Source organism: Eumetopias jubatus, unplaced genomic scaffold, assembly GCF_037043125.1.
Source record: "Eumetopias jubatus isolate StellerSeaLion01/CBP00866 unplaced genomic scaffold, mEumJub1_p1.0 scaffold_5, whole genome shotgun sequence".
Classification (NCBI taxonomy): Eukaryota; Metazoa; Chordata; class Mammalia; order Carnivora; family Otariidae; genus Eumetopias; species Eumetopias jubatus.
In genome coordinates, this window is record NW_028274811.1 from 61,523,672 (window position 1) to 61,550,144 (window position 26,473).

At 39.1% G+C, this 26,473-nt stretch overlaps 2 protein-coding genes and 1 long non-coding RNA gene across 6 annotated transcripts in view; 1 reads left to right on the forward strand and 2 right to left on the reverse strand.

The window, feature by feature from the left end:
• LOC114217611 (uncharacterized) overlaps positions 1-9,100 on the reverse strand; it is a 35,999-nt gene extending 26,899 nt beyond the window's left edge. The window contains exons 1-4 of one of the 2 annotated variants that reach the window (XR_015768183.1): positions 9,020-9,100; positions 7,563-7,705; positions 6,302-6,364; positions 4,691-4,800 (exon numbers count right to left, since the gene is read on the reverse strand). This is a non-coding gene — a long non-coding RNA (uncharacterized LOC114217611). The remainder of the gene's footprint in view (positions 1-4,690; positions 4,801-6,301; positions 6,365-7,562; positions 7,706-9,019) is intronic. The other variant, XR_003611002.2, reaches the window with a different exon arrangement.
• Positions 8,578-17,687, forward strand: ZCCHC9 (zinc finger CCHC-type containing 9). Of its 3 annotated transcripts, none has more exons than XM_028114517.1 (6): positions 8,578-8,663; positions 9,799-10,208; positions 13,450-13,600; positions 13,804-13,896; positions 15,824-15,892; positions 17,154-17,687. In XM_028114517.1, exons 2-6 carry the CDS (start codon positions 9,825-9,827, stop codon positions 17,270-17,272), a joined length of 816 nt encoding a protein of 271 aa, XP_027970318.1. In that variant the 5' UTR covers positions 8,578-8,663; positions 9,799-9,824; the 3' UTR covers positions 17,273-17,687. The 3 variants fall into 3 exon arrangements, with proteins under 3 accessions (XP_027970318.1, XP_027970320.1, XP_027970319.1); XM_028114519.2 differs by having other exon boundaries at positions 8,599-8,729; XM_028114518.2 differs by lacking the exon at positions 8,578-8,663 and adding an exon at positions 8,684-8,772.
• Positions 17,688-20,234: 2,547 nt separating this feature from the next.
• Positions 20,235-26,473, reverse strand: part of ACOT12 (acyl-CoA thioesterase 12) — a 50,608-nt gene continuing 44,369 nt past the window's right edge. Inside the window, exons 12-15 of the mRNA XM_028114537.2 lie at positions 25,852-25,985; positions 22,190-22,318; positions 20,856-20,982; positions 20,235-20,384 (exon numbers count right to left, since the gene is read on the reverse strand). Of these exons, the coding sequence (XP_027970338.1) occupies positions 20,235-20,384; positions 20,856-20,982; positions 22,190-22,318; positions 25,852-25,985 (540 nt within the window). The remainder of the gene's footprint in view (positions 20,385-20,855; positions 20,983-22,189; positions 22,319-25,851; positions 25,986-26,473) is intronic.

Consider the following 26,473-nt stretch of genomic DNA (forward strand, 5'->3'; position numbering starts at 1 on the left):
TCTGTAAGAATAAATTATATTTGACAATGAGTAAATCAGTTCAAGAGATGTAATTATGGAACTGTAAAAGCAGAATTTAAGAGGATTTGGTAGATATCACTCAGCCATAAAAAAAAATGAAATCTTGTCATTTGCAACATGGATGGATCTAGAGGGTATAATGCTAAGTGAAATAGGTCAAAGGAAGATAATACCATATGCTTTCACTCGTAAGTGTAATTCAAGAAAGAAAAAAAAAGAAACAAAAAACCAGATTCTTAATATAGAGAACCAGTGGTAGCCAGAGGGGAGGTAGGTGGGGTGGGAAGGGAAACGGGTGAAATAGGTAAAGGGGATTAAGAGCACACTTATGATGAGCACTGATTAATGGCTAGAATTACTCCATCATTATATTAGACACCTGAAACTAATATAACACAGTATGCTAATTACATTTGAATTAAAATTTTTAATTAGTTTTATGAATCTTAGAGCTACAGTGGAAATACAATGAACTGAGCCCATCATTTACTTTTTAACATATACATCAGATTCCTTACTTTTCAAAAATGCGTTTGACTCACGTAGGCGACCGGTAGACTGAATCTGAAGATAAGGGAAAGACATGTTCTATTCTGGCATCTCCACAAAAATCTGTTTGCACAGAACTCACTTGTACAAAAGCAGCTCTGAAAATAGCAATCTCTTTTGCATAATATACGTGAGGTCAGAGAGAAGACAGTGGGTTCCTGGGATGTAAAAGCTGTGAAGACATGGACAAACACGCATGGAGTAGATGTAAACAGACATGTGATTTTGCCATCATAGCCCGAATTACTGGGAACTCATCAGTGCTGATGAGGCACTAACTACATTCCGGTGCACTTCAATCAGAACCAGATTATACCATTAAAATTAATGAAGCACTAGAAGACTTTAACGAGTAAAAGAGGGTTGGTTTTAAAGTCTTTTATGCATTTTATTCATTTGACAACAATTTGGTTGACAGTGCTATCACCCCTCTCTTGTAAACAGGTAAAAAGTTTTACTAAAGGTTTTAAGTAACACATTATATTCAACACACTCTCTGGCACAGTTCTTCAACATTCACTTAATGGTCTAATGCTTTAGCTTAATTAAGACAGGTCAATTTGTCTTTTGCCATCCTGTGTGTGCAGGGTGGTTAATAGACACTAAACAATTTTTCTCTCAGTTCCCACATTTTCTCATTATACTGATGAGATTTTTTTTTCCCTCTTTTAAGCTGCTAGCATCTTTCAAGCCAATAAGGCCCCTGTTTTTCATCTCTTCTAGAAATATATTCATCATGAGTATGTGGGGGGGGTGTTGGTGGTGAGGGTTGGGGAAGGGAGTACAACCACCTCCAAATAGGACTGCACTATGAGATTCAGAAGAATATTAAACTGGGAAGGACAGATGAGGATTTTCGAGGTATCAACGTGTATTTTAGTATGAACCTGAAAATAATAGAATGAATTATTAGGCAACCACAGGATGTGACATGGCCATATCTCTGAGCACAGGAAAGGGACCAGACATTTTAAATCCCGGATCCAGTTTTGACAGATTTAATGTTAGTTATGCTCTCTCCAGATCTTAGTTTTCCCCAAGTGTAAGTGACTATTACTGCTCATGAGTACTAGTACGTAATGAGTACTACCATTCTTAACTATTTGGGAAGCTTTAGAGCATAAAATGCTTAATAAATAGTGGGTTTTTTTTAATGCTTTGTTCTTCATAAAGAACACTTTCTAAATTCAAATTGGTAACTGAATTTTTTATAAGAAAGGAAAATTATACACAAGTAACAACTTGATTCTTAAATTTAAGAACAGCTCCTTAAATAGTAAAAGATGTAAAAATGAACTTCAAGAGAAGCAAGATGGAAGTACTGTTAAAGGTTAAATTTCAGTTTTTCTATTTTTAAATAGTAAAACATACATAAAATTTACCATTTTAACTGTTTTAAGTGTAAAGTGGTACTAAGCACACTTACAACAATCACCACCATCCTCAGTACATTTTTAAAACAAAGTCCTGTTTCCTTTAAAACAGGAAAATCAGCAACACCTGCAGACTGAAGAGTGTACAATCTGGTTTGCTCTCCTGCCTCAATACACATCCTGTAGGCAGCTAAAAGCAACATATACCCAATATAACTAATGTTCTATTTGAAAGCTTGCTAGTGATTTCCATATTGAGCTGCTTTGGCCACAGCTGGACACAATTCCACATTTGCCCTCCATTTATCCCTTGGGGTATTATGGGCATAAGTGTTTTTTGGGGGGTGTGGACTGAGCCCAATTCGTCTTCTTGGAGCTCACCATCATAGGTTCACATCTTCCAGAATATAGACAATATCATTTTATACATTTTCCTGGTCCATAAATATTCCCTAAAATATTTGTGGGACCTTTCTTCCCATGACCATTTATTTTATTATTTAAATTCAATTAGCCAACATATAGTATATATTTAGTTTCAGATATAGTGTTCACTAATTTATCAGTTGTGTAGTATAACATCCAATGCTCGTCACATTTATTTTCTATACCAAACCTTTTGGAGGGCTAGTTTTTTCCTATTATGTGATTGTCTTAAATTAGTTCATCCTAAGTCGTTTATTATTATAGGTAGATTTCTTATGGTAGTTACTAAATCTGTACTACACATTTTGGTCACTTGGTTATGTTCACTTTCATCCTTTATAAAGTATCACCTTAAATTCTTCTCCCTCCCTCCCTCTGTGCACACATCTCATTTACACAAAGCATATCAGCTTACTGGAGATAATGATTAAATTGATTATTTCTTTACTGACTCCTCCCCATCACCTCCCTAATCTCCATTCCCAGTTGTAACACACTCTACTGTGAAGTTTTCTAAAATCTCCCAGGAAGAATGAATTTATCCCCATAATCTTTACTACCAGTGTAATTCCTTCCCTTACTGCCTTCCCAGTGGTTTACCAGTCTGCGTATCTTACCCTCACAGGTTGTTGTTTGTTGAGAGGCAAGGACTCTGTCATTATGTATCTAGTATTTAAGAAGGTACTGGCATACAGTATATGTCAAAAAATGCTTTTTCCTCACCTACCTCATTTTACTGAATTCCATCTATAACTACAGACCTCCTACTGCTCCTTCTGAAGGGATCATCCAGGGCCCAAATCAGGTAGCATTTCCTCAGACATAAGGGGAGAAGCAGAAGTACTCCTTTCAGAGAAGAGAGCTTGGAAATCTTACCACTTATATGTAATTTAGGTTTAAGTATTCATTTGAAGCACTAGACGCTGTAACCACTATTTAAAAGCATGATTAGGAACTCGAACTTGAGAGATACACCAGAAGAGGGTTAGATTAGAGTCAGAGGGCCACATCACTTTTGTGATTAATATTCACAATGCTATTCTTACTCATGTTTAAACAAAGAATATGAAAAAGATTTAAGTTTTTCCATGGGAGAATACAAGTGTCATAGTATTCCCGTTCCCTATTGTTTAGTGACCTCAAGCAACTTCCACTAATGGGTTTCTCCTGTTCAACACTTCAGATACCTTTTTTTTTCCACCTCTGAAATAAAGCAATACTGCTTGTAACTTTGTTACTGAGAAAATGAAGAATAAAAAACACAGGGCCACCTCCATGTGCATGCCAGCTAATAAAGCCGTCACTAGTATGGCAGTCACTTAACTTCCCTGACATTTGTTTACTGACCCGTAAAACAAGAATGTAAGATTTCTGAGGTATGTATTTCTATAAATCTATATATAACTGGAAATTCTCATGTGCAGTTTCAAAACTCTTATGGATTAAGAAACTCTTTAGAAAAATAAGACAAAAATCAGAGAGGGAGACAAACAAACCATAAGAGAATAAGAGACTCTTAATTCTAGGGAACTGAGGGTTACTGGAGGGGTGTTGGGTAGGGGATGGGATAATTGGGTGATGGGTATTAAGGAGGGCACTTGATGAAATGAGCACTGGGTGTTATATACAACTGATGAATTACTAAATTCTACCTCCATACACCATATGTTAATTAAATTGAATTTAAATTAAAAAACTTTAAAAATTCTAAATAATGCATATTCATTAAAGAGTGTAAAATGATGCTGAAAGAAGAAAAAAGGAACTCATAACTGCTTTACCCATTGGTTTTATTATAGGGGTTCTAAAGCAGCTTAAAAAATTGATAGATTTTTAAGAAAGAAGCTATTAGAATGTCACTGGTCTGGATCTCATTTTGATTTCCAATAGTAGGGTCATTAATTATTTTCCACTCTCTCTCATTTTCTGTATATTCCAAAGAAGTTCAGTAAGCGTCAGGGTTCTGAGCACACCATCAGGTACAGGTTTATGTACATACACTCTTCTCTAGATCCATCTTAAGGGATCTACTGTATAATCTAAAAAATTATGTATAGTTCTTCATTGCTTAAGCTCTAAAGAATAAAATGCAAACCCTTTGATCTGGCATTAAAAAACACTCAATTGGCAATATCTGGTCCCAGCCATCCTTTCTAGATTCACTATCCTCCATTCCAAATACATAAAGAGCTTGTTTTGAATCTGCTCACACTAGTTTAAGACTCAGCTAGAGGGCCAGCTCCCTGAGGCTGGGCCTTGGACACTCCTAGTCCTGCAGCACCTACTGGTCATTTTAGCTAGGCTGGCCAAGCACCTCTTACCTTGACACAATCTAGACAAGAGTGAGGATTCAAAATTCTAATGGGAGTGGTTCCAATTCCAGGTAAGATAGAATGAGCACACTCCACCCTGCGTCTCCCGCTGAATGCATCTATAAAACATAACACATAGATCAGCTATTTGAGGACTTGAAAAAGAAATAGTAGCAGGCAAATTATGGAAAAAGACCAGAATTCAAAGTACCACTGAACCAGTGTAAGTTTACATTCTGGATTTTTATCCTGGACATTGTGGATGGTATTTTGTATATACTCTGAATCCTGTTTTAATCCTTACAAAAAAAAAAAAAAACATTTTAGTAGGCAATTAACTTTTTTAGACTTGTGTTACAGGCTTTGTCTCATTTTTTTGTGGGTGGCCATCAAATCTCAGTTCATTTCTTTAAGCCTCTGAGTTTGTCTTGTGCATGTGGGGTCAGGAGCTAGCTCAAGGCTTTCCATTCAGAAGGAGAAACATCCTTTTTATGGCTCTCTCCCTTCCAGGATTCCCCCTCACTTTCCAGGTATGGCTGCTACATGCTTTTTCCTGTTTCTTCCAGCCAGAAAAATGATGGCAGGATTTCTGTTACAGTTTTAGCTGCTCATGCACTTTGTGACTGTGACCCACTCTCTGGGTCAAGACACACACACACTCACACGCAGACACTCACCCATGTGCTAATTGCTTCTTTGGATTTTGACTTCCCTCCACAAGGGTCTGCATTTACTTACTCTTCAGAATCCTCACACAGTTGTTTATATTTTGCTCAAAATCTCTATCAGGATAGAAATCTATCATATATCTATCATAACTATTTTGTTTGAAACATAAAAATGTATTGCCTATTTTGTTTGAAACAAAAAAATGTATTGCCCGTGTAAAAAATTACAATATAATTTAAATCAATATCTGGCAATAGTCAGCTTCTTAAACTGGGTAGTTTTGACATGAATGTGTTTTATAATTACTTTGTATGTTTTATATCCTTTTTTGTCTGCATAATACACTTGACAATTTTCTAAAAATGAGGTCCTTTGGTCCTTCATAACCAAAACTTAAGATCCTCACTTAACATTCACCCGTGGAGGGGTGCTTGAGTGGGTCATTTGGTTAAGTGTCTGACACTCAATATCAGCTCAGGTCATGATCTCAGGGTCAGGAGATTGAGAACCGCACTGGGCTCTGGGCTGAGTGTGGAGTTGGCCTGAGATCTGGCCCCCGGGCCCTGGCCCTCTTACATGTGCCTGCTCTAGATCTCTCTCAAAAAATTTTTTTTACCCTGTAGATAATACTGCTATGAAAATAGCATATTTGTATTTCAATAATATCTGAATGGCTAAAATTTAATAAAAAGATAATCCCATCAACTGTAAAAGTGAGTACATTCTAAGAACATAAAGTCTCACATGGGCAAGGATAATTTAGTTTCAAAGCCGGTTCAAGCAGGCAAACAATCCCCTGCACTATTTCATAGTAGCAGAGCCCACACCTTTGAACGGAGATCTTCATTCAAATCATAACTCTACCTCTTACTAATGCGTGACCTTGGGTAAGTTACCTCAGCTTTCCAAGCGTGCTTCCTTACTGTAAAATGGACAAAATATAGTACCTACCTCTCAGGATACTGGGTGAAGTAAGCAATGAATGAAGAGCATTCAGCACACAGTGCTAGGTACCTATAAAATGTTCAATGAAAGTTAGCTGTTATTAGTAGTAATAGTGAGATTTTCTTCTGAATCCCACAGGATTTCCATGACTTATTTATTCAATTACTAATCCTCACTTGATGTACTTCCACAAAAACAATTTGAGTTCATGTTCCTTCACTGCCAGGAAATGAACAACTTTCTACACTTTAAAATTCAACATAAGACTAAAAAGATAAGTTTTAGTTGAATGCACCCTCTAGTGGTATACATTATGTGCAAGTACCTGGCTTCTACAAAAGAAAACCTCTTTATGAAATGTCCCTAGGTTAGTGCTTAGAACCTGAAGCCAGCTGGTTGAGAACACAGTATGAAGTGGATAGTCATACAACGTTTAGGAAGCTCCCTCTCTTCAAGAGCTGGAGGAATTTATCTTTTACAATTTCCCCCACCATAAGACCGAAGATATTTGTGATATTCACCATACCAAATCCCATTATTCCTACAGCATTGACTTTAATCTTTCCTCCTAAAGAAAATCAGGTCACTTCCTAGTTTGCTTTAACAAGCATTGCAACGTACTTACCCATTTAAGTTAACAAAAACATACTGAGTACCAACTACATATAAGAGGCAACAGGAATACAATAAACTTATTACACAATTCATTATTTGGGTGGCAGGAGAGGGGAATAGGAAAGCTTACGAATAAAATGTGAAAAGCCTTTAAGGATAAATACCTTAGCTGAAAGAAGAAAGGGTGCAGTGCAAAGACAACAGCTATAAAGGCCTGAAGATAGCGAGGTACATGCAGCATTTGAGAAACTGAGGAAAGTCTCCTGGTCAAAAAAGGGGAGATTGTGCAGGATGAGACTAGGGAAGTAGGGAGGTATTTAATACCAAGTTGAGGAGTTTGAAGTTCATCTTAAGAACAATGGGAGGGGCCCCTGGGTGGCTCAGTGTGTTAATCGTCTGACTTTTGATTTCGACTGCGGCCATGATCTCAGGGTCATAAGACTGAGCCCTGCGTGGGACTCCACGTTGGGCATGGAGCCTGCTTAAGATCCTCTCTCCCTATCCCTCTTCCCCCCCCCCCCACCCCGCACATGTGTGCTCCCTCTAAAATAAAAAAAAGATCTTTAAAAAAAAAAAGGAAAAGAGCGATGGGAAACTATGGAAGGGATTAAAGCAAAAGGGTAACAATGATTTTTTTTTAAGATTTACTTACTGATTTGAGGGCGAGAGAGAGAGGGCGCACGCGCTCAGGAGTGGGAGGGGCAGAGGCAGAGAGAAAATCTCAAGCTGACTCCTTGCTGTGCCGTGGAGCCAGATAGGGCTCAGGACTGGATCCCAGGACCCTGAGATCTTGACCTGAGCAGAAATCAAAGAGTCCGCGCTTAACAACGGCAACACCGAGGCGCCCCTGATTTACACTTTCAAAAGTTCACTTCGCTAAGGCATGGAAATGGATGAGGGAGTGGCGTAAAAAGTAGATGCCCAGACCAGCTGCCAGTAATCCAGGCGAGATGGGATGAAACCTGAGACAGAGGTAGCAGTGGAGATAAAGTGGAAAGATAGTTAAGGGGCAAGATGGATTGAACATAATGATGGACATGGAAGTAGCGACCTTGGTGAACAGTGTGACGTGATAATGCCATTTGTCCCCACTAAGTACAACTGGTGGGGGTAGCTGTTTGAAGAAGGCTGAGATAATGAATTAAGAAACTAGCGTTTTCGTCTTAAAAAGACACCATCATTTGGCCCCAAAGTATAATTATTTCAATTGAAGGCTTAACTAGCATTGGGCAGGAGGATCATGAGGCACCAACTCTCCACCCAATAGGGCCCTAAATGTCTTTTTTTAGATTTCTAGGAGAATGACCCACTACTACTGCGCTAAGACTTTTTACCTTACATCTACCTGGAAAGCCCTTAACTCATTCCCGCCCCAAATTTGATAGGTTTTTATTTTTAGAAGTACAGTTCAAAGGTCACCTCAAATCTTTCCAGTGTTTCCCACACCCCCATCCTGCCGTGCAACTCTTCCACTACACCGTGGGTTCCACACAGCACGGATTAAGCACTCTTCATCTCTGCGTCCCCGTGTGTGCAGCGCTGCACCCTTCAAACGCTAGGCGCTCCACAAATTCTCAGCCGCATTTACCCGCGCAGGGAAATACTCTAGCGTACGCCTCCAACACCAGCTTTGCCTGCCGGAAGTGACGCGCACTCGGGGACAACGTGTTTCCGGTCCCGAGTGTCGACTCGGTCGCCGGGGGACGGGCTTCTCTGGCTCGCTACCTCAACTGCCCTGGAGGATTCGTGCGCGGTAAGCAGTTACGCACGGCTAAGCGAAATAGGACCCTGGGACACCCAGATGCCGTAAAGTCCTCCGGTTCGTTCCCAGGGACCTGGCGGGAAGGCACAGCGACTGACTGGTAGGCCCCCAACAGCTCTCAGCGCCAGATGAGGCTGGAGTGCCGGGATGCGAGGCCCGCCGAGGGCGCCGTCGCGGGGACCGGTCTCAGCTGTCCGGTGCTCGCCGCCTGGGCTGGCGCATCCAGCCCCACTGGGACCCGCCGTGGAAGCGGGCTCCGTCGACTAGATCTTGATACTCAGAGCTTCCCCCCTTCCCTGGTACTCAGCGGAAGGACAGTCCACCTCTTGAACAGCTCCAGGCCTTACCGTGACAGCCGCAGGATCTGCGGTGATGCGTGTGCGCGCGTGGTGTAGAAGTGCTGAGTCGCGTCTCACCTATTCATTGGCTCCGCCCTTCAGCGTGTGTTGCAGGATGTTTCTAACGATGAGAGCTGAGGTTTTAACCCTGGTTGGTACACGGGATGCCGCCCTAAAGGGGGCGCGGCTTCATAATTGAAAATGATTTGAAACCACTGGGCTGGTAGTAGTTTATACCCTGATTAATAGAAGACCCAGCATTATCACGTGACCGTAAACACTTGTGTATATTTTACTTAATCTGCCGGGAAGAGTTGTAGTGACAAACTTTGCGTCAAAGGACAGGATTTCTGAATAGTTAATTTGCTATGCAAATTGTTTTCACTGAACTAAGCAAGAAGATGGGAAGAAAGTAGCCTTGGGATTTACAGATAGGAAACAGCCAGGAAAACTGCAGAATACGGGAAGAGTAACTTCATTCACTGTATTACTTTGTGATTCAAATTTTACAAAGTAATTTCGTTACTTCATGAATTGTTTTACACTTTTAAGCATTTATATACGTGTTGTTTTTGTTTGTTTAACTGGTGTGGTAGCTTTTCTGGTAAGGGCTAGATTTATAGGCATATCTATGCAGCATATTATAGAATTAAATATACAAATACCTAAATGAAGTAAAAAGTGTTTTAATAATTAAGACTTTAATATATGGGCATAATGTGATACCGTGTGTATCTTTAGTGTTTGTTTTTTTTAATGGTCACTAACCAACCATGCTTGTCTTAAAGCTTTATAAGGTACCGCTGATGAAATCATGACCAGGTGGGCACGAGTTACTACCGCACATAACAAGAGACCTTTGGCTGCAACATCATGGGAGGACATGAAGAAGGGGTCCTTTGAGGGAGAGGGCCAAAATCTACCAAAGAGTAAACAACTTGAAGCCAAAAGGCTCTCTGTTAAGAATGATGCTCCTCAAGCAAAACACAAAAAGAACAAAAAGAAAAAGGAGTACTTAAATGAAGATGTAAATGGATTCATGGAATACCTAAGACAAAACTCACAGATGGTTCATAATGGAGAGATGATAGCAACAGACAATGAGGAGGCAAGGGAAGAAATTGCAGTTGCTTTAAAGAAAGATAGTCGACGGGAAGGGAGAAGACTAAAAAGACAAGCAGCAAAGAAAAATGCAATGGTAAGATCGTTACTTCTACCGAAACGTTACTTTATATAGGTCATAACTATTATTCATATACTCACACATGTATATTCTAGCAGAGTCTGAATGCTCTTGCATACTAGATTTATAAAGCATCTTTTTGAGGGCTAGTAATAACATTAGGACTTTTTTAGCACTTCCTACATGCTAGGCACTTGATGTACTCATTATCACAATAACACTATAAAGATGGTAGCATTATTCTCATATGGGGAGAAAAGACTGATGTGTAGACAGGGTATCTTGCTGACAGCCACTTAGTGAGTATAGTAGCAGAGAGGAAATTCAAACCCAGAGTTTGTCTGACTTCAAAACCTATGTTCTTAGTCCTGCCTTCCAATAGCTTTTCATAAAGCCATAAAAAAAAAAAAAAGTAAGGAGGAGGGTTAAGTGCAACAGGTTAAATATGTGTGGTTCCCTTTACTTGGAGAGGATATTTTGTTTTTATTCATGAAAAACTGAGGCACAGGAATGAGATCTAGTAAGAATCACACTAGTTAGTAACGGAGCAGAGTAGTAAGAGTTAAAACCCCTTGAGTTTGTCCCTAGTCATTGTTCCTTCCCTCCTCCATGCTACTCTCAGAGGAATGTTAGGGCTACAAGTTGATTTCTATAGTGCCTAGCACTAGATTTTTAAACTGTCAGACATGGGAAATGTAATACTTCGTATAATTCTTTCCCTTCTCTAAGTGAATTTTCCAAGTCTTCTAGTAAGATACATAAAAATCAGTATTATTTTACACCTTCATTTTTATTTGCAGGATTAGTTTTATACATATTTCCAGATAATTATTTAGAGATAATGCTGATCAAACATTCCTTATGGATAAATTTGGACAGAAAAGGTAATCATTTTTATTTGGATCAGGATAGTTTTGTTTAAATTGTACAATTATTTAAAAGTATTTTTTTTATCTGGGCGCCTGGGTTGCTCAGTCAGTTAAGCATCCGACTCTTGTTAGGTTCAGGTCATGATCTCAGGGTTGTGAGATTGAGCCCTGCATCAGGCTCTATGCTTACTGAGGAGTCTGCTTGTCCCTCTCCCTCTGCTTCTCCTCCCACTCATGTGTGCTCACACTCTCTCTTTCTCTCAAATAAATAAAATCTTAAAAAAAACTTTTTTATCATGTTAATTTAACTTAAAGGTAATGTAACTTAAAGATAATTTCATTGACATAGGCAATATGATGAATTGCATATTATTTGAAAAAATTTAATATTGTGACCTTTCAAGAGAAGTTTTATATTTGTAATTAAAGGAGAAAGACATTGGTTTTCAAGAAAAAAATGCTTTATATTAAAGCATATACTTTAAATAGTATATAGCTTGTTTTCTTATTTTTAATACCTCATTCTAAGTATCAGGTTTTTTTTTTTAAGATTTTATTTATTTATTTGACAGAAACACAGCAAAAGAGGGAACACAAGCAGGGGGAGTGGGAGAGGGAGAAGCAGGCTCCCGACAGAGCAGGGAGCCCCATGCGGGGCTCGATCCTAGGACCCTGGGATCCTGACCTGAGCCGAAGGCAGATGCTTAACGACTGAGCCACCCAGGCACCCCTAAGTTTCAGTTCTTAATTGCTAACAAATGAAGATAATTTATTAAGTCCCATCTACATGAAGATCAGGTTTTAAAGGTAAAAACCTGGGGTGCCTGGGTGGCTCAGTCAGTTAAAAGTGTCTGACCAGCTCTGGTGATGATCCCCCCAGGGTCCTGGGATGCAGCCCACCTCTAGCCCCGCCTCCAGCCCCCTCCCATGGACCACCCCCACCCCAGCCCAGTGTAGGGCTTGGCGCTCAGCAGGGAGTCTGCTTGTCCCTCTTCCTCTCCTCTGCCCCCCACCTTGTGCACACCCTCTATCAAATAAATAAATAAAATCTTAAAAAAAAAACAAAAAACGTAGAAACCTAATCAGTGAACTGTCGGGTTACTAGAGACCATGCTGACTTCAAGACTTCAAGTCTTAATATGGTGATCCAGTTTTTAGCCGTGGCTTTTCTTGAACTTGTATAACAACTGCATTTTCTTTGTTTGGACCAGTTCATTCTAAATGTACAAGTTAGTGAAGATTAAAGGGACTCATTCTTTTCCAGTATGTTATGAAACAGGAGAAAAAGAAAGGACACAGTTGCAAAATATTGTATGTTTTGTCTGTTTAATTTGCTTTTTAAAAATCCCGTGCTTATTTTGAAAAAAAATTATTTTCAAAAAAATTTTTGAAAAAAATAAACTATTTGTTATCCAAGAAATATATATACCTTTTTTTCAGTTTAAATAAAATAGCTTAAATATCTTTGAGTATCTACCATGTTTGATTATGACTACTGTTCTCATTCATTGCAGCAATAACTATTCTCCAAATTGCCGGGTAGTATGTAAAGAAACCAAATCATTGTTTAGTGTGACGTTGGAGCCAAATAATTCATCTTAGAATTATTCCTTTAAAATGTGTTGTGTACATATTCTAAAAATGAAACACCTAATTCTGAATATTAAGGAATATGTATTAAAGATATAAAAACTGTAAGATATATTACTGGTATGAAATATTTGAATCATAATTTAAATGGATCATTTGACTCAAATTTATTCAATTATATGAACTTTGTAAGTACTAGTATTAATTATGACCGATAATTTTTGGTCATTTTCTATTTTCCACAGAAAACTCAGTTTTTCTTTTTAAAGATTTTATTATTTGACAGAGAGAGACACAGCGAGAGAGGGAACACAAGCAGGGGGAGAGGGAGAGGGAGAAGCAGGCTTCCCGCCGAGCAGGGAGCCCGATGCGGGGCTCAATCCCAGGACCCTGGGATCATGACCTGAGCCGAAGGCAGACGCCCAACAACTGAGCCACCCAGGCGCCCCAGAAAACTCAGTTTTTCTAGTGGAGACATTCCCATTAATGAAATAAATAGTCCATATTTGCTTAATTCATTTAAGCAGTTTCTACGAAACCATTTTTAACTTTGTGTCTGAGATTGATGGATTTATGGATTGAGGGTTTTCAAAAGCACTGAGACTGTCTGATGGAAATGACATTTTTTATTGTTTAGGAATGTATGAAACAACTTTTTTCCATACATAAAATATTGAGATTTTTTTTAAAAAGAGCTAGATAACAAATGAGAGATGTTTTAAAGATATTTTTGATAACAAGAATTAATAAAGCCAATGTAGTTTTGTAATTTGGAAACTCACATTTTGTTTCCCCAGGTATGTTTCCATTGTAGAAAACCTGGCCATGGGATTGCAGATTGCCCAGCTGCCCTTGAGAATCAAGATATGGGCACTGGAATATGTTATCGGTGTGGGTCCACAGAGCATGAAATAACCAAGTGCAAAGCCAAAGTAGACCCAGCTTTTGGTATGTTTTCTTTCTATTGGTTTTTGATTTGGTTAATGTCGGAAGTGGGGTTTTTTTGGACAGCAGAGTTTGTCATGAGCATGCCACTTAATATTTTGAAAAAATAAGGTTTTTTTTCCCCAGTGTTTAAAATAATATGAATTATGAATTATGTAACTTGTTCTATACTTAGCCAGCTTACCAGGAACTGTTGATCCTTACAGGCGAATTTCCTTTTGCAAAATGTTTTGTTTGCGGGGAAATGGGGCATCTGTCCAGATCTTGTCCTGATAATCCCAAAGGACTCTATGCTGATGGTGAGTACTGTTTCCCTTACATCTCAAAAAAGGTGAGTTATCATGCAGAGTTGTGATTTAACTTAGACTCTTAATCAGCTCTTGAATACATTCTTGAACAAATAAAAACACCTTAAGAATTTCAATTTTTATCAGACTCTATTCTATGTACTAGACTTTATGTGTAATATGACAATATATTAAGTCAGAAAAAACTGAAGTGTATATTTCAAGCTTTGTGCTTGTTTCAGCATCATTTGTGAGAGTATGTTATAAATATCTACTTTTAAAAACAACAGAAGCAAAGGGGTTATATCTCAAGCTAAGATTTAAAAAGTAGTGTTGTGAATTTAATCACAGGCTAGCATACCATTTTGGATAGACGGGCTGGTACATACACTCTTCAATATGTGTAGTAATCTTTGTTTCTGAATTCCTTGGTTAATTGTCTAGCATGGGATCATGGAACTTTCTTGTCTTTAGCTCAACTAACATCTTAAGCTCCTTAAATAAAGTCTGTGATGTCTAAAGCTTTAAGGAGGAAATTTTCTGTTACTCTGAGTAAGGTGCTTATGTGATGGCTGGTTCCATCAGGTTCCAGATACCTCTTGGTGTCATGTCGTGGGTTCGATGGGAGAAGTCCAGTGAAAAGGCGTAGCTTTTGGAATCAAGCTGACTGGTTATAGCTCCAGTACCACCACTCACTAGTGGGATTTTGGCTGAGTTAATTTCTCTCAGCTCAGTTTCCTCGCCTGTTAAATGGAGATGGAAAACTGTATTTTCTTGATTCTAAGATGTACATTTTTTCACATTTTAATGTCTCTGAACTCAAAACATATCTTACCAGTGGTGAGTGCCACGTAATTGGCAGGTTTGTTTTTTTTTCTGAGAGGTATGTAAAATAATGATACATCTTATAACCAGTGGTGTCTTAGATTTGATGAATTATGGTATCCACCTTGAAGAGCTTTGAGAATTAAAATAGATTGTTCAGAGCACCTGTCCTATTTCACTCTGGCATCTCCATCAATAAAGAAGCTGGCCCTGGAAAATGCCCAAAGGTGCCTTTCAGTTTTGAACTTATGACACAGGTCAGATGACATGACTGATGGACAAAGATGGCTTTGCATGGTTATGCAAAATGACTAAATATTTTTGAAAAGTGCAGCAAAGGAAAGAAATCACGTGGAAGTGAGAATTCAGCCAGGTTTACATCCTGTAGGGTCATATTTCTGGGTAAGTCACTTCACATTATGAGCATGTCATGATGCTTGACCATTAAGTAACAGTGTTTGACCATTAAGGGATAGACTAATTTTAGAAACCCTGTGTGTTGTAATTCACAGTCCTGGGATGTTGCTTAAAGTAGCCAGACAGGCATTTTTATTAGGGTTAGGGTGCCTGGCAGATAGAAGTCACTACAACAAGAGTGAATTTCATTCCTTTTGTCACTGCTCACCCCCATCTGACCTGTACAGATGAGCAGTGGGGCAATGGCTCCTAATCTTTTTTGGGGTTGTTGATCATTTGATAAGAACAGTGGACGTCCTCCTCCAAAAATGCATCTGAACACCACTTTTGCTCACAAGTTCAGCAGTTCACAAATCTTTGCCTATCTAACCACGGTTAAGGTCTTCTGTGCAGTGGCTCTTGGACACTCCAGAGCACAAGTACCTTCCTCTGTTACAGCTCTCCTCTCTTTCCCTCTTCCCCCCTGAAGGCCAGGTACGAGACATGCTGTGTAGGGACAGTTTAGTGCTCTGTGGGATCCCAAAGCCTGGGGAATGGACTTATTAATAGGAATGGTGGCACCTACCTATGTTCCTGTTTCCACCTCCCTGTGCACCTGACAAGGCTGTGAGGACCAAGGAAGATAAGAAAAGTGCCTTGAGACATTACAATGCCTTGTAAGCATGAGAGGTTTTCAGTGACTCTGCTCTTTTAATAGGTGGTTGCTGCAGACTCTGTGGTTCCGTGGAACATTTTAAGAAAGATTGCCCTGAGAGTAAGAATTCAGGTGAGATCTCTAGGCCTCCATTTAGAAGGCCTGAGGTTATTATTCTATGTTTCTGCTGAATTTTGTTACTACTAATTCACTGAGGTACCACTGATTTTAAGGCAGCCTGGTTTCCTACTGCAATGACAACCTAATCATTCCTCTGTCAGGAGTAGATGCAGTAGTAACTGAGCATTAGTCCTGGTACTATCAGGTGGGGAAAAGGTGACCACTAAGCCCTAGAGGGCCCTGATTTTATAAAGCATCTTATTCTTACACATTCTTATTTGCCAACTAATGAATTTAATAATAGAGCCAATTATGTTACTAACAGAAAAATTTTGATTCATTAAGAGAAAATAGTATGAAAATAACTCAACATTTTTATGATTGAGCATTCTCACATATGGTTTGCTTTATCTATACCTAAAGGATTCAGAGTTGGTTATAAGAACTTCCAAAAATACTAAAATTGTGTTAGCTACACATCATCTGGCCAGTTGTATTTTCTTCCTAATGAAATACTACCGTTGGTCATCAAAAACTTCAAAAATGTTCACTATACGTATGTGAGGGAAGTGGAGACCATTATTATATTAGTTTACCTGGATTGGAATGATGATAATCTTGAGTGAAAGAAAGACAGGAGGGTAGAAGCAGTGCTTCTTAGGGAAAAAGCACATTTCTTTTTCTCTCAAATAGTCACAGTACGACACAAAGAAGTCTGCCCATTCTTACTTCCTACCCGAACGTTTCCCTTTGAAAACCCAGAGTTCTTGTTTATGCTCTTGTCTAGAAGAAGACAGTCTTTACTACATTGTAGGCAGTGAGACTGAAATGATGGAAGTGGAATTTGAATTCTCCCTCCTGGGAGGATTGCCACTTCCCGAATGACAAGACTGAAAAGCAGATGTTGTATAATTTCACAGGTGGAATCTTGTGCATTTAAAACCGATGCCTCATAAGTCCTACTGTTTATAGATTCTTGGAATTCATTGACTCTATAATGATGAACTCTGGGAAGGAATGAAAGAGCTTTCTCATCAGTTTGTGCATTGCAAAGCAGTTGCTGCATTTCCCTAATTGGGAGAGAAATTGCCTGTGGTACTCTGAAATCAAGGGTTATAATCAATTACAGAATGCTCACTCTCCTTTAGTGATGGAGTCTTCCCTCCTTGTGATTATTCATGTCAAAACTAGTTCCTTTGCTAAGCCAGTACCAAACTATGGGGATGTATTTGATTACCATTTTTCTTACATTCTAACTTCCATTCCTTGACAGATCGAATGGTCACAGTTGGTCGCTGGGCAAAGGGAATGAGTGCAGACTATGAAGAAATTTTGGATGTGCCTAAGCCACAGGAACCCAAGACAAAGATACCTAAAGTTGTTAATTTTTGATAATGATTGGTACTATCATTAGTTACCACCTCATTGTTAAACATTCTGAACCGGGCGTACTTCACAAATTGGAGCTGGGCTCCCTTGGAGACCTGTTTTATAGATACCAGTATGATCGGAGAATGGTCACATCGTTTCCTGAGTGCTGTCCATTAAAGAGTGCTTCTATCACTGGAGAAAGTCACTGAAGAAAAGTAGATGTTAAAATTGGATTCTCTCAACATTTTTAACAGACAGAACTTAGGTATAACTAAGTGGTTATATGCTTGATTGTAACAATCATCTTTCTTTTAAAAACCATTCATTAATGTGCACCACCCCTAAACAAAGTATAACTGCTTTGCATTTGGAATTGAATTTTTGGTTATATTGTTTCCTTGGTTCAAAATAACAATTTATTATTAGGAATTTATAAATTGCCACAAAAATCTGTATTTTTAAAATATTTAATAAAAATTCATTTGCTATTTATTTTTCTGAATACCTTGTTCTGGATTGTACTAGCCATTGTCTGTTTATATCTGTGTACAAACCCTTTGGAAACACCATCTTTTGTGAATTCTAGATGAGATTAATTTTGGTTAATATTTGTTTTAGTTTTGACATAAAGAAGTACAAATTATTGACATAAAATAGAAGAATACCTTAACACCAGCTCTTTGCTCTTCATTTTCAAGAGAGAAATTCTAGCCAAAATTTAGTTTGGGGTATTCAACAAGAATGATGTCACTTAACAAAGTGTATATTACACTTACTTAATAGCATTTTGTTCACATGTCTTAGATGCGTCCAGGTGAGATGCAAGTATCACCATAATAGAACACTAATCAGAGACCCATTAGCTTCTTTGATTTGATGAATACATGCATACTTAATACATATATTTCACAAGGCTTAGGGCTCCCATTGTACTGTTTAATGGAAAGACTAGTGGATTGTGTGTTTCATTTGGAATTTTACCTGATTGGATACATTTGTAACTAAAGGAAACAGCTGTGATTAGTCACTGATGCTTCAAAAGCAAAATATTTACCAAATAAAAGAAACACTTTTCTCTGTTTTAATGTCTGCGTAGCTCAACAGTTCTAGTCTTAATAGGAGCTGTTCTTTTATTTTTGGTAAGAGAGGAAAACACACCAGAATACAGCTCAGCATCCCAGAACTTAAGGAAATGAGTGCCATTTAAAAGAAGTCACACAAGTCGTGCAGCTGGAAAAGGACAGCAGTGCCGCCTTAGACATTTAGTCCAAACATGCCCAGATTTATTTCATCTGTCCTATCGGGTGCCAAAGACCCTGGAGAGTCAAGCTTCCTTAGGTGAGGAAGGCAAACATTAAATTTATTTATGCACTATATATTTCTCCAGTCCCTGCTATGTTCCTGGTACTCTTTTAGGCCCTTGGGATTGTGGCCATGATAAAGACAAACAAGGCCACGTGCATTCTAATGGGGCTTTAGGATGGAGAGGAGACTTGGGGGGAAAATACATATCAGAGATACCAGTATATCAGAAAAATATCAGAGATTTGATTACATTTTAGAAGTATTCTGTTGAATCCCCTAGGACTTAAGTCATTAGCATTCTTCCTTCAGTCCTCTGGAAATACCACTTCTTACAAGCTTATCTTTCACTTTTCCGTGGCTGAGTCCTAAATCCATCTGCCCTAATATCCCTGGTTTCAGTTCCTCCTTGGATGGTGTTTCACCAATACCTCATTACTGCAGTAATTTTCAAAAATATATAAATTCAAAGACCTACGATAGGCAGAAGTTAGAAATGTCTCAATTACAGGAGAGGTTTGAAATTTTACCATACAAATTTTAGTGTAATGTAACCCCTTTATTGCTAATTTTTTCACTTTTTAAAATCTAAAAATATCCTCAAAAATCTACTTCTGAAATGTATAGTCATTTAAACCTGCATATCCATTCTTATTGTACATCAGTGTTAATTCATAAAATTGGAGCACAGTCCGAAGTTCATGTAAATGAGAGCCTGCTGACATGGAATAAAAATAATTAACAACCAGACCTAAGCTGGGTGAATGGATGGGCTGAGGGGTGGGGGGTAGGCAGGGGAAGCATGGGTAGAGATTTGACATACAGATGGCAGGATGTACCTAACCTCTTAAGTGCTCTAAACTCTAATGGAGAAGTCCTTCAACTTTTAAATATTGTCCCATAGAGGAGGCCAACTTGACATGTGCTGGTTTGTCTTATGAGTTAAGACAAATCACAGAGTAGAATAATGAATGTTGAAGTCTGGGGAATAAAGTGCTAATGTAATGGTTATGAAAGAAGAGCTCAGTTAATACTCTCTCTGTGATATCACATTTTGCAGGTACTTTTTGTGTGTATATATAGCAATAGATACTAAATTGGTCAGCCACCTTGAATATATATGAAATGACACTAGTAAAGTAGTTCCTATTACTAAAATTGATTGGATTCCATTATGTTTTAATGTCTTCCTAATTTAAAGCTCTAAAACATGTAATACATCTTGTCAGATGCTCCTGACATACAGATATCTGCCATATATGGAACAATCCCACACTATTAATCAACTGGCCAACTTACCATTTTTGATTTTATAAAATTTTAAACAGAATACGTGTTTCACGTCTCTAGCCTAAAAATGCTGATGATCATTTAAAACCATATTTGTACCATTTTATAGTCCATACAAAATTGCATATGGGCCATTTCCACTGCCTGTGCCCCTGGAAGGGAGGAGAGCCACAGATGATCTAAAACAGTGTTAAAGCTCTTTTAATAATACGATCCAAATCACTGGTATTTGACCTGAGATGAATTTTATTTTTTAACCCCTTCCTAACTGTGTTTTGCTTAGGCCAATATTAAATTATTTTGTGGCCCAAAATCTTGCCAAGTGTCAGGGCTAAGGGTACTTGGAATTAAAGGTGGGAAATAAAATTACAGGTAATTGGAAGTTTACCATTTAAAATCTGTTTATCAACCCATCATCAGTAGCATTCTCTATGAATTGTATACAAGAGGCTGCTGTCTCTTCAATGGATTTTGACCAGCCACCAAGATTTCCAGCAAAGTAAGGAGAGATGCTAGCAGAAATCTGGTTGAAGTAGGATACCTGTTTCAAAAAGAAAATACATTACTTCGATTGTTTATTGACGTAGAGCTTTTTTAAAATTTTTTTAAAAGATTTTATTTATTTATTTGACAGAGAGAGAGCGCGCACAAGCAGGGGGAGTGGCAGGCAGACGCAGAAGGAGAAGCAGGCTCTCTGTTGAACAAGGAGCCCGATGCGGGGCTCTATCGCAGGACCCTGGGATCATGACCTGAGCCGAAGGCAGACGCTTAACCAACTGAGCCACCCAGGTGCCTCAAGAGCTTTTTCAAGCAGGGATCTGAATCTTGTTGGCATAGGGGAGGCTATGACCCTGATCTTCTGGGGATGTTCTGGAATGGAACTAAAAGGATGACCTTAGGATTCCCCTGATGTGGACGCATTACAGAATTACAGTTAATTAGGAAATGTGGGTAAAAGATTTCTCTGTATCTGTCAGAGCAAATTAATGTGCAGATGTTTCATCAAACTTACGGTACAGGAACTGCTGTCAGTAGCATGGATGAGAAATCCAGCACAGATGATTTCACTTCTGATGTACTGTGGAGAAGGTGGGACTGATGGCAGAATAACCGATTTCATTGCCACCGTGTACGTGTCACTGAAAAATGAAAGGACATTCTCTAAGTTATTGTGAGAAATGAAGAATAGTTGTTAGAAAATAAATTCCTGCAGTTAATTCAACTTATTTATACAAGTAGAAGTGAAACTATGGAGACCCCTCTTCTAGATGAGTGTTCCACATTTGAATATGGTCTCTGTGGCCACATTCAAGTGTAGAGAAGGGTAGTAAGGGCCACAGGTGTTTCTTGCCTAAGAATTACTTACACTTTGCATAACTCCACAAAGCTGGAGTCAAGTTCTAAGCATGTTTTGTTATGCCCTAATGGCTTGTAAGGACCACTGTTAAAAGGTCCCTCCAGACCTTTTTATAAATAAATAACACTGATGTAAGCAAATGCATGTACAGATTGTTGCATAAATACAATCATTTTATAAATATTGGCCTATAATTTGATTTTTTGCCTACCAGTAAATCTTTGGAGGTATTTCTCTATCAGTGCCTCTATAGCTACTTCATCCTTTTTAATGATGGCACAGTACTCTGCAGTATGGCTCTACCATAATTTGTAAGATGGACCTTCAGTTTATTCCTCTACCTTTTGCCAAATAAATAAATAAATAAATACAGTGATACTACACTGAACGTCCATGTGCATTCATATTCACACATGTGTTTGATTTATTTCCGCAGGCCAGCTTTGACATTGGAAATGATGCTGGCCAGTTCCAGGTGTAGCCCTTAAATGTCCCAGAAGCTTCTACTCCTTCTTTCTTTGAATGCATAGGACACTTCCCCTTAGAACATAGACACCGTGCCCCGAGAAGGCCAATGCCCACAGAGAAGTCAAGGATAAGCGCTCTAGTCAACAACCCTAGCTGGCAGCCAGACATTTTGGATGTCTAGCATAATTGCGCCTTTGTAAATTCTAAACTTATTCCTGATGTTTTATTTGGCAGACACTGCATTTTTACTGATGATGGAATATTCTAAAGGTTTGCTAACTATCAGTGTTACATGTGCATAAAGCAAAAGGAAAAGGAACTGCTTCAGGAATCATGCACGGTGCTTTGTACACAGGTGGCATTTAATAGATGACTTCTTAAAATAACTAAAGGTTCATCTAGCAAAAATTCACATGAACATCATTCAAGACCAGAAATGCCAATATTGCCTTCCTTATTTTCATATCAACTTTTTCATTCCTACAAAACATTATTATAACACTTGAATTGCTTATACTCACCCATCTTTGAGAGGCCTTCTTCGTGATACAAGTACTACCAAGTCTTTAGGTTTGTCACCATTCACTACAGGACAAGTGATATAATATATCTGATCAGCTTCACTCACCCAGTCTATGACTTCGCAGGACCTGTGTAAATACAACAGCAAAAGAAAGGCGACACTTTTCTACCTGCCTGAATAAGGCATTCACTTCTTCTGTTTGATGTCTACAATCACTCTTCTGCTCACATAACCATCCTGCCAAAGCCAGCATTATTTCTTAAAGTCTGTCTCTAGAAAGCTGTTTGGTCAGCAGGAATAATTATGCATGTGATGGAGAGAATGGTGGCCATATGATTCTTTTTTTTTTTTTTTGGATGATACACAAGCTTTAATCCCATCTATAATTTTATCTGATACCATAATTCAGTTTAGATATATTGCATAGGATGTGCCAACAATCATATTATTAACCAAATAAACTCCAGGACTTTGCTTGGGTGACCCTTTTAATGGTGAACTCCAGGTTACAACACATTAACTGTCAGTTCAACTACACCAAGGTTTGTGGAGACAATGGCTTCTGTGCCCAAGCAGGTTGCAAATCAATTTCGAATGGAACCTGGCATCACCCTGAAGGAATTCTAACTTCACCACTGTTGGGGTAGTATTCCAAGATGGCTTCAGAGTAGACTAACTTTACACAGCACATTTAAAAAAAGACACATTTATTCAGCGTCATGATCAGACTATTACATTTAGCAATCAACAGCATGGGTGCAAAAAAAAAAATCTACATTAAAATCCTTTGTTGGAATGCTTTACACTTTCCACAGAACAGAAACTAAAATAACCTGTGTACAATTAGTCACAAATACAGTCCTCGAGTTTTTTTGCCCATACACATGAGTATTGTCTAAAACATGTCTTCTTTGTAGCAGCTAGGCCCTGCCACCACTGTGCTTGGCTGAGTTCACAAATCTCTTGTAACCTGTAGCTTCCCTGTCACTTCTCTGGCTCTCCGCTCCTGCTAAGCTTTGTTTCCTGGCAGTAATTAAAACCTTCTGCCACTGCCATAGCTCCTGCTGCTGCTGGAACCACCATAGCCACCTTGGTTTCGTGGTTTGGCAAAGTATTGGCCTCCACCACCCTAGGGGCCAGAGCTTCTGCCTCCAAAATTTCCTCCTTTCAGGGGTCCAAAATTTGAGGATTGATTGTTGTAATTGCCAAAATCATTAGAGCTTCCGCCACCTCCAGAGCTGCTTCCATCATGACCAAGTCCGTCATAGCCATCCCCACGGCCACCGTATCCACCACCACCTCGACCGCCACCAAAGCCACCTCGACCACTGAAGTTCCCTCCACGACCAAAGTTGTCATTCCCACCCAAACCACCTCCACAACCACCACCAAAGTTTCCAGAACCACTTCGACCTCTTTGGCTGGATGAAGCACTAGCCATCTCTTGCTTAGATAGGGCTTCCCTTACTTCACAGTCGTGGCCATTCACAGTATGGTATTTTTGAATGACCGTCTTGTCTACAGAGTCATGGTCATCAAATGTTACAAAAGCAAAACCTCTCTTTTTGCCACTGCCTCGGTCAGTCATGGTCTCGATCACTTCAATTTTCCCATACTGTTCAAAATAATCTCTCAGGTGATGTTCTTCAGTGTCTTCTTTAATGCCACCAACAAAAATCTTTTTCACAGTTAAGTGGGCACCAGGTCTTTGAGAATCTTCTCTTGAGACGGCCCTCTTTGGTTCCACAACTCTTCCATCCACCTTGTGTGGTCTTGTGTTCATGGCTGCATCCACCTCCTCCACAGTGGCATACGTGACAAACCCAAAGCCTCTGGAGCGCTTGGTGTTTGGATCTCTCTACCACACAGTCCGTAAGCGTTCCCCATTGCTCAAAATGGCTCCTCAGACTCTCATCGGTTGTTTCAAAGCTCAAACCTCCGATGAAGAGCTTCCGCAGCTGTTCAGGCTCTTTGGGAGACTCTGACTTAGACATGACGGCGGTGGGAGGGGAGACTTTAACGATGCTTACTCTGCGGCGTCCACGGGCAGAAAGGCGTGGCCATATGATTCTAAGGTCACTGCCCTCAACACTTTGGAGAAAGGCATTTATAGTTGTTTTCCACAAAATTATTTCTCTCTAGAATCAGGTAATAATATCTGAAGAGTAGTGAATTACATGGACAGTCATCAAAGAAGGACTCTTAGATAACAGAATATGGTATACTGGAAAGAGCACCAAGTTCAGAGTCAAGCAACTTGTCTTTGAATCCTAAATGTACACTTCATATCTACGTTATGTTAGGCAAGTCACTTTATTTTTTTTTTCATTTGTAAAATGTAGATGATAATACCTATGGGGTTATTGTGAGGATTAAATGAAAACACCTGGCACAGTACCTGAATCAAAGTAGGTACACAAGTAAGTTGAATTAGAATTCATTCATTCATTCCTCCATTCATTCAAGTTCAGTTTGGCTGGAAAGTCAGGTGACAGAAAACAGTGCGAGAAACATTTGAAATTAATTAACACCAAAGTTTAGGCACTGTTCCTGCTAAAACTTTGTACTTACAGAGTATCTACAAATATTGATACAAGTAAACTGTGAAGTATTTCCTCTTCTTTCAGAGTGTTTTATTATGATAGAATTAACTATAATGTATTATTTTGGCATCCTAAGCATGTAACACATGACCCCAGCGGTGTTTCACTTTAGCGGTATTAAATTGTCTATTACAGGGTATTAATCATAATCAAGTTTAGCCATCTTAAAGATGAGCCTCTACCTCATCAAGATTAGGAAGTAAATGGTAATGCTTAATATAATAGGAAGCCCATCTCACCAATCCCTTTCTTTCAGCAAGACGCCCAGTGAGGGCCCAGGTGCTATGGCCCCGGGGCTGCGACTCCTCAGAGGAGGAGGGGGCGTGGCCCGCGTGCAATCAGACCCAGTCGGTGCCGGTGACAAGGCGCACAGCCTTGTACTCCAGGAAAGGAGTGAGAGTGGCAGAGATTGGATTGAGATGCAGGAGACAGGAAGTAACAGCAGGAAGAGACATAGGCTGAGAGGAGTGGGCCCTGATCAGACAGGGCAGGAAGGAATGCCTTGTACTTCAGTACTCACACAGCTGCCCTTCAGCTTCTCACCAGGGAATGCTACTTCACAGGAAAAGGAGGAATAGCACATTAAATACCAAGAGTGGGAGGTGGGAAGGACAATTAATTAGATAAACACTTCCTCAAGAGCAACGAAACTGTGTATTAAAGTACAAGGGTGTGGAGTTCAGAGCCTGATGGATCTGGGTTCCAATTCACGTTCGGTTGCTTAGGAAAGCAGTCTTGGCAAGCCTCAGAATTTCTCTATTGTTAAAGTGGGAATGATACCAAGGTGGAGTTGTTGGTAGGATTACAACAGATATGGGTAAAGCATGTCAACTCGATAGAAATGATAAATAAATGATTCAAATAATTTTTGTTTTGTGTCTCTCAGTAACACTTGATGCAGTTTTCAGTGCAGAGCAAATTTTAAAACATACTCTTTATTTAATAAACAATGGGTCACATGTTGGGTAATGGAGATGAATTGCAATATGGAAGCCACCCTTTACATGATGTCATTTACATGACATTATTTAAGAAAATATTTTAAATGTATTCTTACACATAATGGGGGTCCCACAAAGGTCTCTTGGTAAAGTCAGACAAGAGATGATAAGTCACGTGTGCTGGTCTTTCCACATGCTTTTCAACCCAAACAGATAAAATGTCATGCTCTTCCAGGGTATATATTTTTATCTAAAAGATAATAAAAAAAAACAAATTACAAGAGAAAAATGGGTATTTTGTCTTTAAAAACTACACACAGAGTCATAGGTTGATTGTACTGGCTAAGGCATCTTGGCACCTGGATAACAATAAAGCCAGACAATGACAATTTCACTTCAAACACTTGGATGTCTAGAGCTTAGACCAGGATGTTATCCTCTGTGTCCTCTAAATAATATGGGACTTGAGTTATTTAATTATTGTGCAACAGTTTTTTTCTTGAAAAAAAAAAAAGTAAGCCTTTCTCTTTTTATGTCTTTATGATGTTTCCCTGCCTCTACCCAGCAACAATAGAAAATAGCATTAGGCTGATAGGCAAGTCAGCGCCTCATCTCCCTCCACAGAACTTGGACACTTTCTTAGGATGTCAGGCATGCCAAGGGGACCCAGGAAGCAAGCCACCAACTCTAGGACCGACTCAACCTTTCAGAAGGGCTGCTGAAGCGCCGTGTTTCTTC